Below are 14,431 nucleotides of genomic sequence, written 5' to 3'. Positions count from 1 at the left end.
TTTTCAAAAAGGCAGACTCGATTGAAGACGAAGAAGAATAACAGGTATTAATAACATCATATTTTATTTGTGTGCAAATTACTTGTTTTTTTATTTTGTGATATATTTCATATAGCTAGCTATGCTCGTATTGATAAAAGATTAGAGGGGTTATTGTTAAAATGTGTCTACTTTGGACAATATGCACAGTGTACTGTAATGTATATTCAATTACAATATGATTAAATACTGTATAATTAGAAACACTCAATTATACAATTAGACAATTGTTTCATAATAAATATTTAGGATATACCTTATACAGCAATTATTTAAAATGATATTGATATTGATATTTTATGTCTGTAATGATTCCCAATAAAAAGAGACATTTAAGTGCATTTCACTTGAATTACATTTCCAGTGTCTAAGCCATAGATTTTCACTACTATAACATTTTAATTTGTGTATTTTACATTATGTTTTCTGATATTCAACTTTATCATTTCACATTATTGATACATGATAAAATCAGGTTATGCTTTATTTCGATGATCCACTTTAGACATTCTAACTATAAAGTAACTTTGCAACTACATGTCAACTTACTCTCATTAGAGTATTAGTAGACTGTAGTAGACTGTTATATTAGGGTTAGCAGAATAAGTTGACATGTACTTGCAAAGTTACTTATAGTCAGCATAATGTCTGTTGAGGGACCATCAAAATGAAGTGTTAGCAGATATTATGCAGAAAGTCTACTAATACTCTAATACTCTGACTGGTAGTAGACATGTAGGGTGAATTCAGGTTGATTGGGGCACTTTTTCCCAGTCATCTCATTGTCAAAATGTGTCCCAATCACCCTGAATTCACCCCTATTTGCAAAGTTACTAGTTAGTAGAATGTCTAAAGTGGACTATCGAAATAAAGTATTAACTGTTTGAATGAACCACACATTATGGTCATAATTTGCATTCAGTTGCTTGTCTAGTGTAGAAAGTGTATTAAAATGCTAGACACTAAATACAGTATATTGATATAATTATTAATTGAAAAAGCAGTGTAGAAAATAAGACAAAGTTATGTGTGAGGATTGATCATGAATAATATATCATGTCATATATCATATCATATCTATCATATTTCTAGCCGCTATGCTGTGGTTCATGCAAATCTTTCTGCTTCTGGGTAAGAGAACTCATGATACACACTGAAACAAATCTTGGTCACTGGTACATTTTCAGCACAGTGAAAGCTTATATTTCTCAAAACTAATTCTAGTTGTTTTAATTATTTAATAACCTATTGAAAAAAATATTTGGATCTCATACACTATAGCATGTATAGGTTATACAACTGCCAGTACAGATGAAATCAGACTGGTGAATGGACACACTCCTGTTCTGGACGAGTGGAGGTTCTCTATAATGGAACATGGGGAACAGTGTGTGATGATGGCTGGGATCTGTCAGATGCTGCAGTGGTGTGTAGAGAGATGGACTGTGGGAATGTGATCGAGGCAAAGAGTGAAGCTTATTTTGGACAAGGATCAGGACAAATATGGATGGATGATGTTCAGTGTGCTGGGAATGAATCTACACTAAAAAACTGTTCATCAAATGGATGGGGAGTACACAACTGTAGCCATCAACAAGATGCTAGAGTCATCTGCCAATGTGAGAAAAATATTCTTACAATTAAAGTATATATTAATTATAATAATAATAATTTTAAGGAAAAAAAAAAAAACTTTTTTGTTTTATTTGCTTGTTTGTGTAAATAATAGCTGTTAAATTGGTGATGGGTGACAACTCCTGTTCTGGACGAGTGGAGGTTCTCTATAATGGAACATGGGGAACAGTGTGTGATGATGACTGGGATCTGACAGATGCTGCAGTGGTGTGTAGAGAGATGGGCTGTGGGGATGTGATAGAGGCAAAAAGAGGTGCTTATTTTGGACAAGGATCAGGGCCAATATGGATGGATAATGTAAAGTGTAATGGGACTGAGTCCACTCTTCTGAGCTGTCAGTCAAATGGAAGGGGAGTACACAACTGCAGACAATCCAATGATGCTGGAGTCATCTGCAGTGGTGAGTCAAAAACAGTCACTGAACTTAAGTGTCATTTTAATTTTGTACTTTTTCCTTTTTAAAGGGTACATAACACACAGTTTCCGACAATCTCAAGTTAATCTTGAGTATCTTTACCCCCGGTTTCACAGACAAGGCTTAAGCTAGTCCTAGACTAAAATGCATGTTTGGGCTTTTTTAACTGAAAGCAACTTGCTCTTAAATATGTCAGTGCCATTGTTTTGTCTCAAGTCTAGTCTACGTTTATAAAAGATACTTAAATGCCCTAATTGATCTAAGGTCTAAGCCTGGCTTAGTCTAAGCCCTGTCTGTGAAACCGGGCAATAGAGTAGTATTGCATCCTTCATATCGCCGAAAAGTCTTTAGTTTTATCATATTTATAAAATATAGATACGCTGTACCGACTCTTTCCAAAAATAGCCGAACTCCTGGAGGTGTGCCATGGGCAGAGTCACAACTCGAGTACACGCAGCTTTTGCGTAGCGATCGTCTGCAAGATGTGACATCATTATAAATAAAAAGGGAACAAAAACATTTGTGTTGTTTATATTATATGCACTTGCGCGCCAATTGCTAACAAAACACAGACATTTGATGGAGTTTTACTCACCACCTGCGGTTCTGACTCATGACCGGGATCTATTGCTGGGACTCAAGTCTCAACTGATCTGCAAATCCAGCATCGAACTGGGACTTGTTTACAAAACATTCGTCACAGAAATTCCGGGAACAAACAAACATACATGCACAACTCCGTTGCTGCCCTGGAAAAACAAACTGCATCCACTGTTCCCTTAACGCTGGGTTCTTTGGGAAGCTGAAAAAGGTTATCGCTCCCTCACAACCAAAAACACATTTCTTTGGTGACGTTGTTGAAAAATTTCTCGGCTTCTGTAACCCGAATGAAGCGCGTTGATGGGCGTGCTCTTCCTCTTGCTCTGTGTGATGTGTGCGCATGCTTATCAGGGAGAAGTGCCCATACAAGAAATTCTGCCCTTTATGACGTGATACAGGGCTATACTCAAAAAAAAAAAAAAAAAAAAAACTTTCCAAAACTTATCTGAATCCGGAAGGAGTGTATTTGGCACAGAAATACTCCGTCATACATACAACTCGTGTTTTGAAACTTTGGCCATGTTTAGCATGAGAATGCAACTCTTTAACAGTGTAAATATGTCAGAATGCATGAAATAGCATTAGACCCCCCTTTTAAGGAATGACCCAAGAGAGCTAAACAGTCTTCCAAACACTGTAATTTTTCATTTTCAAACATACACACACAAAAAAAATTGCTTGTGTATTTATATTATTTGTGTGGGTAGTATCTGTCAGGTTGGTGAATGGAGACAACTCCTGTTCTGGACGAGTGGAGGTTCTCTATAATGGAATATGGGGAACAGTGTGTGACGATTACTGGGATCTGTCAGATGCTGCAGTGGTGTGTAGAGAGATGGGCTGTGGGAGTGTTGTAGATGCAAGTCATGCTTATTTTGGCCAGGGATCAGGGCCAATGTGGATGAAAAATGTACAATGTATTGGGAGTGAATATACTTTAAAAAGCTGCAGAACAAATGAGATTGCCTCCTGCAGTAATCATAAAGGTGCTGGAGTCATCTGTCACCGTGAGTCATAAAGCTTTAAACAATGATTTTAATATGACATTGTCTAATCAACCCATCTTTAAAGACATAAAAAGACATTTCTTTTGTTTTGCCGTGGCTTCAGCTCCTGTCTTATTGAACAATGGCAGTCACTCCTGTTCTGGACGAGTGGAGGTTCGCTACAATGGAATGTGGGGAACAGTGTGTGACGATGGCTGGGATCTGTCAGATGCTGCAGTGGTGTGTAGAGAGATGGGATGTGGGGATGTGATAGAGGCAAAAAGAGGTGCTTATTTTGGACAAGGATCAGGGCCAGTATGGATGAATAATGTGAGCTGTAATGGAACAGAGTCTACACTGAAGAACTGTGTATTAAGTGGAAGAGGTCGACAGAACTGCAGCCATGAAAAAGATGCTGGTGTTACCTGTGGAGGTAAGTGAATAATGCTGTTTTAATATGTCTTCTGCCTAATATAATACTTTTAATAATACTGCTGCATTTCTTAACATAATATTTGATATTACTGATATGTAAAAAATGAATAAAAACAAAATCATGTCTTATTAAAGCCCATTCACACCAAGAACGATAACTATAATGATAACTATATTAGCGTCCACACCAGTGGATGATAACGTTCTGTATAAGTGCTGAAGTTATGTCGCTTGCAGCTTTAAATGCCAAAAGTCAGCATAAAACAGAAGTTGCAATATGGAAGTTGTGATTTCTTTCCTATTGTGAAGTATATCAGAGTGAAACGGCTTCTCAAACAAGAAGAAATTACTTGATTTTCTCCATGGGGAATTGATTGTATGGTTATGGTATGCTATTGGTCGATCTCATGTGAGTGGCAGGTTGTCCCGCCCTGCGCTAGTAAACACGTCAGAGAAGAAATGTTGCTGCAAGAGGGAGAAGTTATTTTGATTAAAGATTACGAGCCCACATTAATAATAATAAAAAAAAAAACAGGCACTCAAAGTTGGTGATTCCAACAATATAGATTCTCTGTGCCGTTATCATTATAGTTGTGGGGTGGATTTTCAGAATTGTCCTTGGTGTGAATGGGCCTTTAGTCAACTCTGTTTCTGATGTGCTTGTTTGTTAGCCAAAATTCGATTGCAGAATGGTTCCAGCTCTTGTTCTGGACGAGTGGAGGTTCTCCATAATGGAACATGGGGAACAGTGTGTGATGATGGCTGGGGTCTGTCAGATGCTACAGTGGTGTGTAGAGAGATGGGCTGTGGGAATGCTACAGAGGCAAAAAGAGGTGCCTATTTTGGGAACGGCTCCGGACCAATATGGATGAATAATGTAAATTGTTATGGGAATGAGCTTACTCTAAAGAGATGTAGATCATGTGGATGGGAAGTACAGAACTGTAGTCATTATAAAGATGCTGGTGTCATCTGCCAATGTGAGTCAAAAACATGAATAAAAATGGTGGGTTCAGACTACACAATATCAGCCTGATTTTGGCACGATCCATTTGAAGTAGGATGTTGTGGTGATTCGTAAACGACAATGGGTGCCGGAACTGAAGAATCAATTGTTTTATCTCGTATAGTGTGTAATAGTGGATGACAACCGACGCAGCGGTTCACGACGTCCCAACAGAAAGACTATTATGGGTTTTTTTTTTCAGTCATCTACATCGGGTTCCATCACATCTGTGACCAATGGGAGCACAGAAGCTCTCTCATACAGCTTTCATATATGGTGAAATGAGAGAGAGAGAGAGAGAGAGAGAGAGAGAGAGAGAGAGAGAGAGACGATTGTATTGGTGCTGCTAGGTGGAATTATGCAATGAAAGCTATGAAAACAATACTCCAGCCTTTATGATGTTTCCTCAAGGGACTACCATGAGTGAAAAAAGTTAAATGCTGGTGAACAATAGCAGAGGCACTTCAGCAAGTTCAGCAAGTGAATACTGGAATTAGCATTAAGCTAACACACTGTTTCGGTGGCCATTGTTTGTTTACGCTCTTATTTCCAGAACTCAAGTCTATTTCCGCCTTCTTAATGACATCACACACATCATTAAAGACGGCAAGGGATGAGTGGTTGGGAAGCAACGTGTAGTCTGACATTTAAGAGTCAAAATCGCATAATCTGACACAGTGACTATCGTAACAGACAAAAATATTGTGTAGTCTGAACCCAGCATTACCATCCAGAACATTACTAGTCCTTGTTTAAACATTGAACTAATGTAACATTCATCATTTTTGTCTTTGAAAGATGAAAATTTAACTTCAACAACTGCAATAACAAATTCAGCAACAGAAGAGAAGTCTACAGCTGCTGCTGCCACCACCAGTTCTCTAAGAAACAACTCTTGTACGTGAAAATTTACCTCTTTTGAACAATGTGCAAACCTTTCATAACATTTTCCAGCGATTTTTAAACAAATCTTGCATTGTGTTTTACCATATTTGAGACATGATATATTTAAATATATTAAATGATTAGCAAAGAATAAAATATTAATATTTCCTTATCAAAATGTCATAATAAAATCACAAATTAAGTTTCATGTCCCTTTTAGATGACTTTACCTACATCAACGAGTCAAAAAGCTGGATTGACGCACTGGGATACTGCAAAACTCACCACCAGACTTTGGTGCACATTTTAAATGCCACGGCACAACAGTACATCACACATATGCTGCAGGGTAAAGAAATCCCCAATGGAGTGTGGATCGGGCTTGAACGGAGTATGCTCTTCACTTGTTCGCCCTGGCTGTGGACCGGTGGGCCGTATGTGGACTATGCATCATGGCATCAAACGTATCCAGTGGACAGAGGGAGCAGGTTTTGTGGAAAACTTCTTAAGGATGAAAAGAACGTGTTTGGATGGGTGGATGCTTGCTGCCATGAGCACCTTCCTTTCTTTTGTCAGGTCAGTATGTTATCAGCACTGCATTCATTGATGTGATCTTGATCATAAATAGCTGTGAGTGCAGTATTCATATGTTTTGTCTGTCTTTAACTGAATGCTCAATACTGGTTTAATTCTACAAGTGCCTTAAAGAGCTAATGGAGACTAAAATAACTCTTTTGTCATGTTTTATCAGGGATGAAACACTAGGTGGAGCTGTTTCCTAGTTTGGAGTCGGTTGGTGATGATCACAGAAACTGAGTCATGATGTTTTGATAAACATTTTTTGTTTTCTTTCTAAACAAGTTACAGTAATATGCAGCCCTGTGGTGTGGACTTGCATTTGCATTAAAAAATGATTTGCATTACAAAATTACAAATTGTGCCTCAACAAGTAAAGTCATAACATAATGATACATTTGCAAATCATTAGTTAATGATTAATTAAAACAGACAACTGGAAGTTGAAGTACATGGCTTCAATCCATTGTGGTAGTTAACACATTAACTTACACTTTTAGTTAATAAAATATGTTATTAAGGAATTAATACATTATGACACATTTAATTAATAACAATTCATATATTACTTAATCTATTAATCATATAGAAACTTTATTAGTTGCTGATGCAGTAATCATTAATTAATGGCTTAGTTCTTCATGAGTCATACATTAAAACATGATTATCTGTGCATTAGCTAATTAATGCATATTAGTGCACCCGTATTGTAAAGTGTTACCAAATTATCAATTTCTCTGTTTGCATTAGCTCTTAAATCTTTAATAATGCATGTAATGATTTTAAAACCAGCCTTTCTGCATAGCTGATGGAAAGCTGCCTATATGCTAAATATATTTTTGATTCCATGTGAAAATGTGAATCTTCTTTCTTTGTTTTGTCATAGTTTATACTGAGATGATCTATATGACTAATGAACTTTATTAAAGTAAATGTTAGTTCTGTGTGTCTATGGTTTGAGGTTTCTTTGAGATTCTTGTGCTTATTTATTTCAAAAGTTTTTTTATTCACATTTTTTTCCCTTAATTTCGAATTTAAATGTTTTTAATTGCAGTCAGATTTTAGTGTCATGCATAATTCATAACTAGTAATTCATTGAAATAATGTTTTTGAAATGTTTCTCTAAAGATGTTAGGCTAATAGTAGGCTACTATCAACTGGTAATACATTATTTGCATTGCAAAATGTCTGCATTTGCTGTTTTAACAAATCTGCATTATGAATATTTTCATACAACTGTAATAAAGTGTTTTTCAATCTTCAAACTTTGTGAGTTTATATTGAAATAAAAATCTAATAAACCTTTATTTCAAAATAAATCTTGAGCAGTTTGCTTTTTGTATGTAAATACTGTAGCATAATTTGGCTAAGATGAATTTGAAATTAAAGTGATAATATATTTTTGAAAAAAGTATAGTTTATTTTTAATATTAATATAATACATTAATATTATTAATTAATATATAACCTCATCCGGATATGTGAGGGGGGCAAGTGGAAGACAGCCTTTGTGACCCCTACTGGCAACTTGGAATATTCCGTTATACTGTATGACCTGGTCAACGTCCCCTCCGTATTCCAGGACTTCATGTGTGAGGTGCCCCGGGAATTTCTCCTTCGATCTGTCGTGGTCTACATCGATGACATCTTGATCTACTCCCGGAGCCTAAGCGAACATCACCGACATGTTGCGGAGGTCCTCCAAGGACTTTGTGAATTCAACCTCTTCCTCAAAGCTGAGAAGTGTCAATTCCATCAGTCTGAGATCCAGTTCTTCAGTTACATCGTCAAGGAGAACAGTATCGCCATGGACGAGAGGAAGGTGGAAGCTATCCGCAACTGGCCCATTCCCAAAACTGTGAAAGAACTTCAAAGATTCCTTGGTTTCGATAACTTCTATCACCGCTTCATTCTCTACTACAGCTCCATTGTCAGTCGACTCACATCCCTTCTCCATGGTAAGCCCAAGTCTCTGTCCTGGCCTCCTGAAGCCGACTCTGCCTTTAACATCCTAAATCAAGCCTTCAGCTCTGCCCCGTTCCTTATCCATCCAGATCCCAATCTACTGTTCATCGTAGAGGTGCATGCCTCCACCACTGGTGTTGGAGCGGTGCTTTTCGAGCAGCAGGGGACGCCTTCTAGACTCCATCAATGTGCATACTTCTCGTGTAAGTTCAACCCGGCAGAGAAGAACTATGATATTGACAATCAAGACCTTCTTGCCATTAAACTAGCACTGGAAGAGTGGAGGCACTGGCTTGAAGGGGCTCGTCATCAGTTCACCGTCTTGACAAATCATAAAAACCTTCAGTATCTCAGAGATGCCAAACGTCTCAATCCACGCCAGGTTTGTTGGGCTTTATTCTTTATCAGGTTTGACTTCAAGATAGCCTATCGCCCTGGTACCAAGAATGGTAGAGCTGACGTCCTATCACATCTTCACTCCCTCGAGGAAACTTCTGAACAGCCAGAATCCATCCTCGACTATCGTCTGTTTGTCAATCCCATCCAGTGGTGTGCTGAGAATGTCCAAGCCAGTGCCTCTGAAAATCCTTTGCCAAGTTGCCCACCTGGACGACAGTATGTGTCAAGGGCTCAGAGAATCCACCTCATTCAAAGTGCTCACTCCTCTGTTGGTACTGGTCACCCAGGGGCCAGCTTCAGCTTCACCAGTGTCTCCATCTTTGGTTGCTGCATCGTCGTCGGTCATCCCCAGGGTGCATACCATCAAGTTGGCTACACCATGGCTCCTCCCGCCTTCAACTCTGCCCTGGTTCTGTCCTGTGTCCTAGTTTTCCTCAGTCTGTTTAATTAGTTATTTTATTCACCTGTGTGTTGATCAACTTGTTAGCTCCCTTTGTTTGTTCATGCTTATACACCTTCAGTTCTCCTTTACTGTTTGTCGGTTCTCATTAATGTTTACGTGTTTATTCCTGTTTCCTGAGTATTGATTATTAAAATCTGTTTTCTAGTAGTATTCTTTGTCTTTGTGAGTTTCCTGGCTACGTAACAGTAACAGATTCATTATTAGATTTCTTTAACCTGTGAATATATAAATCCTTCCAGAAGCGTCCTTGCCTGTGTGAGATCAAGTTAAGGAGGTTTCCAGGTGATTTTATTTGTATGTGGAATCACCTGCCTTCTTGGCTCCTCCCTTCAGATGCCCTTAGACAATGATCAACATCAGAAAGAAAGCTCTTACTGTGCAACAGTCCATATTCAGAGCCATTGAACAATTAGCCATAAAACCAAGAGTGAATTATTCATCTGCAATACATTGCAGAAACACTGTTTGATGTAAGAACAACATTCAACATATTTTTTCATGTCGTGATTTGATTTCAATGCGAATCCACTCAATTATTTGGGAATTATGAGAATGCTCTGCTTTGTAATTTACTTTAGAGCTATTTATATATTAGAGCTTTTTAAAAGGCTGTGTAGAAGAGATCTGTCAGTATTCAAAAAAGAAATCATTTTGGTGGGCCAGCCAAAAAATGTTTTGGTAGGCGAGTTTCATTTACAAAGACATGCAAAGCACATGGAAACAAAATGTCAGAAGTCACGAACGCTAGTGCTCTAGATTTGTTTGTATTTCCATGGACACCCTGGGGCCCGTTTCAATAAGGACATTCAACCAACTAAAAAGTTAAAAATTGAACTCTGAGTTGACTTACCCTGAGATGGGAAACTCTAAGTTTTTGGTTTCAAAACAGCTGAATTGAGTTAGTTCAATCAATTCTGAGTAGGCTGACTCTGAGTTAAGCGCGTACACCATGACTATGAAAAGCCATTATCAATGCAGCTCCGATACTACGATTCACCAAGGCAACAGCACCAAACAAATAGATGTCCACATACTTCCGAGTCAATACAAGTTTAATTCTTATCACTGTTATAATATCAGAGGTGAAAACTTGCAGAATGGTAAATTATTGAACTACTATTCATTTATTTTCATGGTATCCCACGAGCAAAAATAAATAAATAAATACATATATAAATAATTTAAGTGCATTTTTCTTATTTTGCAAATTATCTGGCAATGGGGTAAGAAAAATAAGGCAGCGGCCATTTACACTAAATGGAAATAGCATATTTTCTTAGCGATAGATGCTATATTCTATTTACCATAAAGATAGCAGTTCTTTGCAATAAGTGTAAATAGTAATTAGCTATTAAAGCTATTTATACCTTATATTGGCAGATATAGTTTTCCTTAGACTGGGCAGTTTGCATATTTTCATGTTTAAATAGTCATTTGATTATGCACAGGTATTGTGCGAATTCCTAGATGTTTTGTTAATCAAATGTGGATCCCAATGTTATTTACTGGGTGGACAAAAAATGTATAGGTGTACATTTACATTTATATGAATCCATTTGGATGTCCACACAGCAGGTGTTCAGGTTGTAGAGTGGCTGTGAACAAGAGGAAAGCAGTCTGTATAACTGTCACACGTCCACTTCACTTTTCAAACAGACTAACTCAATCCTAGATGAAGAAGTAGTCACAGACGACCATCTAACCAGGTATTTCTATAAAAGCATTAACATATACATATATATCATCAGTGTTTTTTTTATGTACTTCAGCATTCATGTGATGGACTATGTTTCAAATATTATTTTAATAATAATAATAATAATAATAATAATATTTAATAATAATAATATATTTAAAGTACTGTAGAAGATGCTTAAACATTCAAATTATTTTATGCTTTCATTCATTATTGCTGATATTTACGAACCACATTACACTAATTTGCTTTCATATGTATGTACTTCTCTTTATAAATAAGAGTGGAAGCTATATGAAGGTAAAATGTTTTGTATGAAAATTCTAGAAACAGTAAACCAAGGGATATTTCATATCTAATATCATATGAAATATATTTACAGCGATTATGTTGTGGTCCGTGCAACTCTTTCTGCTTCTGGGTAAGGAGACATAACTGACATAAAACTTAGTCTCTGTACAATCTTTTGTCTGATGACCAATATCTTCTGAAATAAGAGCTCATAGAAAAACTAATCTGCATCTGTAACTCTCTAACATGCACAGGCTGCACAACTGTCATTGGCACTGACATCAGACTGGTGAATGGCAGTGACTTCTGTTCTGGACGAGTGGAGGTTCTCTATAATGGAACATGGGGAACAGTGTGTGATAATGGCTGGGATCTGTCAGATGCTGCAGTGGTGTGTAGAGAGATGGGATGTGGGAATGTGATAGAGGCAAAAAAATTTGCTTATTTTGGACAAGGATCGGGGCCAATATGGATGGATAATTTAAAATGTGCTGGGAAAGAGTCTACACTGAAAAACTGTTCATCAAATAGACTACACAACTGTAGCCATCAACAAGATGCTGGAGTCATCTGCCGATGTGAGTCAAAATATTCAAAGAATTGAAATAATGTTGTACAATGAATTAAAAAGAATCTATTTATAGTTTTTCATATTGTGTGGATAACAGCTGTCAGGTTGGTGAATGGCAGTGACTCCTGTTCTGGACGAGTGGAGGTTCTCTATAATGGAACATGGGGAACAGTGTGTGATGATGGCTGGGATCTGACAGATGCTGCAGTGGTGTGTAGAGAGATGGGCTGTGGGAATGTGATCGAGGCAAAGAGTGTTGCTTATTTTGGACAAGGATCAGGACAGATATGGATGGATGATGTAAATTGTGCTGGGAATGAGTCCTCACTAAGGCACTGTAGGACATCTGGATGGGGAATACATGACTGTGGACATCATAAAGATGCTGGAGTCATCTGCAACTGTGAGTTAAAAACATTCATAATTGAAGCACAAGTTTAATATTGTATTTTATTTTGTACATTTTATTTTGTAAAGGAATGACCCTACAGAGCTAAATAGAAGAAATCTTGAATTAAAGAAGGTCTTGTTCTTTCGAATGCCATATGTCACTGATCTGTTTCAAATAAAAGAAGATATACAAATATGTGGGAGAAAAAAAAAACTTACTTGTATCTTTATATTATTTGTGTGGATTATAGCTGTCAGGTTGGTGAATGGCGATCACTCCTGTTCTGGACGAGTGGAGGTTCTCTATAATGGAACATGGGGAACAGTGTGTGATGATGGCTGGGGTCTGTCAGATGCTGCAGTGGTGTGTAGAGAGATGGGCTGTGGGAGTGTGATAGCGGCAAAGAGTGGAGCTTATTTTGGACAAGGATCAGGACAGATATGGATGGATGATGTAAATTGTGCTGGGAATGAGTCCTCACTAAAAACCTGTAGGACACCTGGATGGGGAAGACATAACTGTGGACATTATGAAGATGCTGGAGTCATCTGCAACTGTGAGTCAAAAACATTCAATTGAATAATTTAATATTAAACATTTTCTTTTTTAAAGGAATGATCCAACAGAGCTAAATAGAAGAAATCTTGAATTAAAGAATGTCTTGTTCTTTCATATGCCATATGTCATTGCTCTTTTTCAAATAAAAGAAGGCAAACAAATTTGTGGGGGAAAAAACAATTTACTTATATCTTTATATTATTTGTGTGGATTATAGCTATAAAGTTAGTGAATGGCGGTGACTCCTGTTCTGGACGAGTGGAAGTTCACTATAATGGAATATGGGGAACAGTGTGTGATGATTACTGGGATCTGTCAGATGCTGCAGTGGTGTGTAGAGAGATGGGCTGTAGGAATGTGATAGAGGCAACGAGTTCTGCTTATTTTGGACAAGGATCAGGACAGATATGGATGGATGATGTAAATTGTGCTGGGAATGAGTCCTCACTAAGGAACTGTAGGACACCTGGATGGGGAATACATAACTGTGGACAACATAAAGATGCTGGAGTCATCTGCAACTGTGAGTTAAAAACATTCATAATTGAAGCACAAATTTAATATTGTACATTTTATTTTGTAAAGGAATGACCCTAGAGAGCTAGATATAAGAAAACATGAATTAAAAAAGGTCTTGTTTTATCAAATGTCATATGTCACTGATCTTTTCCAAATAAAAGAAGATACACAAATATATGGGAGGAAAAGAAAACAACTTACTTGTGTCTTTATATTATTTGTGTGGATAACAGCTGTCAGGTTGGTAAACGGCAGTGACCCCTGTTCTGGACGAGTGGAGGTTCTCTATAATGGAACATGGGGAACAGTGTGTGATGATGACTGGGATCTGTCAGATGCTGCAGTGGTGTGTAGAGAGATGGGATGTGGGAAGGTGATAGAAGCAAAGAGTGCTGCTTATTTTGGACAAGGATCAGGACAGATATGGATGGATGATGTTCAATGTGCTGGGAATGAATCTACACTAAAAAACTGTTCATCAAATGGATGGGGAGTACACAACTGTAGCCATCAAAAAGATGCCGGAGTCATCTGCCAATGTGAGAAAAATATTCAGAGAATTTAAATAATGTTGTATAATAAATTAAAAAGAATTGATTTATAGTTTTTCATATTGTGTGGATAACAGCTGTCAGGTTGGTGAATGGCAGTGACTCCTGTTCTGGACGAGTGGAGGTTCTCTATAAAGGTCAGTGGGGAACAGTGTGTGATGATGACTGGGATCTGTCAGATGCTGCAGTGGTGTGTAGAGAGATGGGCTGTGGGAATGTGATAGAAGCGAAGAGTAAAGCTTATTTTGGACAAGGATCAGGACAGATATGGATGGATGATGTAAACTGCATTGGCACTGAGTCCTCACTAAAAACGTGTAAGACAAGTGGATGGGGAATACATAACTGTGGACATCATGAAGATGCTGGAGTCATCTGCAACTGTGAGTCAAAAACATTTATAACTGAATAATTGATTATTGTACATTTTCTTTTTAAATGAATGATCCA

At 37.5% G+C, this 14,431-nt stretch overlaps 1 protein-coding gene, 1 long non-coding RNA gene and 1 pseudogene across 2 annotated transcripts; all 3 read left to right on the top strand.

Annotated features, from left to right (window-relative positions):
* Positions 1-1,399: 1,399 nt before the first annotated feature.
* Positions 1,400-13,120, top strand: LOC127510540 (deleted in malignant brain tumors 1 protein-like). The gene is made up of 5 exons (XM_051890123.1): positions 1,400-1,679; positions 1,772-2,074; positions 3,397-3,446; positions 12,107-12,365; positions 12,604-13,120. The coding sequence occupies exons 1-5, from the start codon at positions 1,478-1,480 to the stop codon at positions 12,930-12,932; spliced, it is 1,143 nt and encodes a 380-aa protein (XP_051746083.1). The 5' UTR covers positions 1,400-1,477; the 3' UTR covers positions 12,933-13,120.
* LOC127510549 (uncharacterized) lies at positions 5,905-6,933 on the top strand. The gene is made up of 3 exons (XR_007929669.1): positions 5,905-6,013; positions 6,222-6,577; positions 6,753-6,933. It is a non-coding gene; the product is annotated as an uncharacterized LOC127510549 (long non-coding RNA).
* Positions 13,121-13,293: 173 nt separating the features above from the next.
* On the top strand, positions 13,294-14,393 carry LOC127511443 (scavenger receptor cysteine-rich domain-containing group B protein-like; annotated as a pseudogene).
* The last annotated feature ends 38 nt before the right edge of the window (positions 14,394-14,431 follow it).

The sequence above is a fragment of the Ctenopharyngodon idella genome, chromosome 4 (assembly GCF_019924925.1).
Source record: "Ctenopharyngodon idella isolate HZGC_01 chromosome 4, HZGC01, whole genome shotgun sequence".
NCBI classification, from domain to species: Eukaryota; Metazoa; Chordata; class Actinopteri; order Cypriniformes; family Xenocyprididae; genus Ctenopharyngodon; species Ctenopharyngodon idella.
The sequence above is the reverse complement of the archived record's forward strand: the minus strand, read 5'-3'. Positions and strand labels throughout refer to the sequence as shown.

What these genes read in the sequence shown, in the direction of transcription:
- LOC127510540 (XM_051890123.1), top strand. Translation starts at nt 1,478, where the DNA reads ATGGACTGTGGGAATGTGATCGAGGCAAAGAGTGAAGCTTATTTTGGA. An exon ending in TGAGAAAAATATTCTTACAA is followed by an intron (nt 1,680 to 1,771) that starts TTAAAGTATATA and finishes AAATAATAGCTG; the next exon opens with TTAAATTGGTGATGGGTGAC. An exon ending in TGCTGGAGTCATCTGCAGTG is followed by an intron (nt 2,075 to 3,396) that starts GTGAGTCAAAAA and finishes TTGTGTGGGTAG; the next exon opens with TATCTGTCAGGTTGGTGAAT.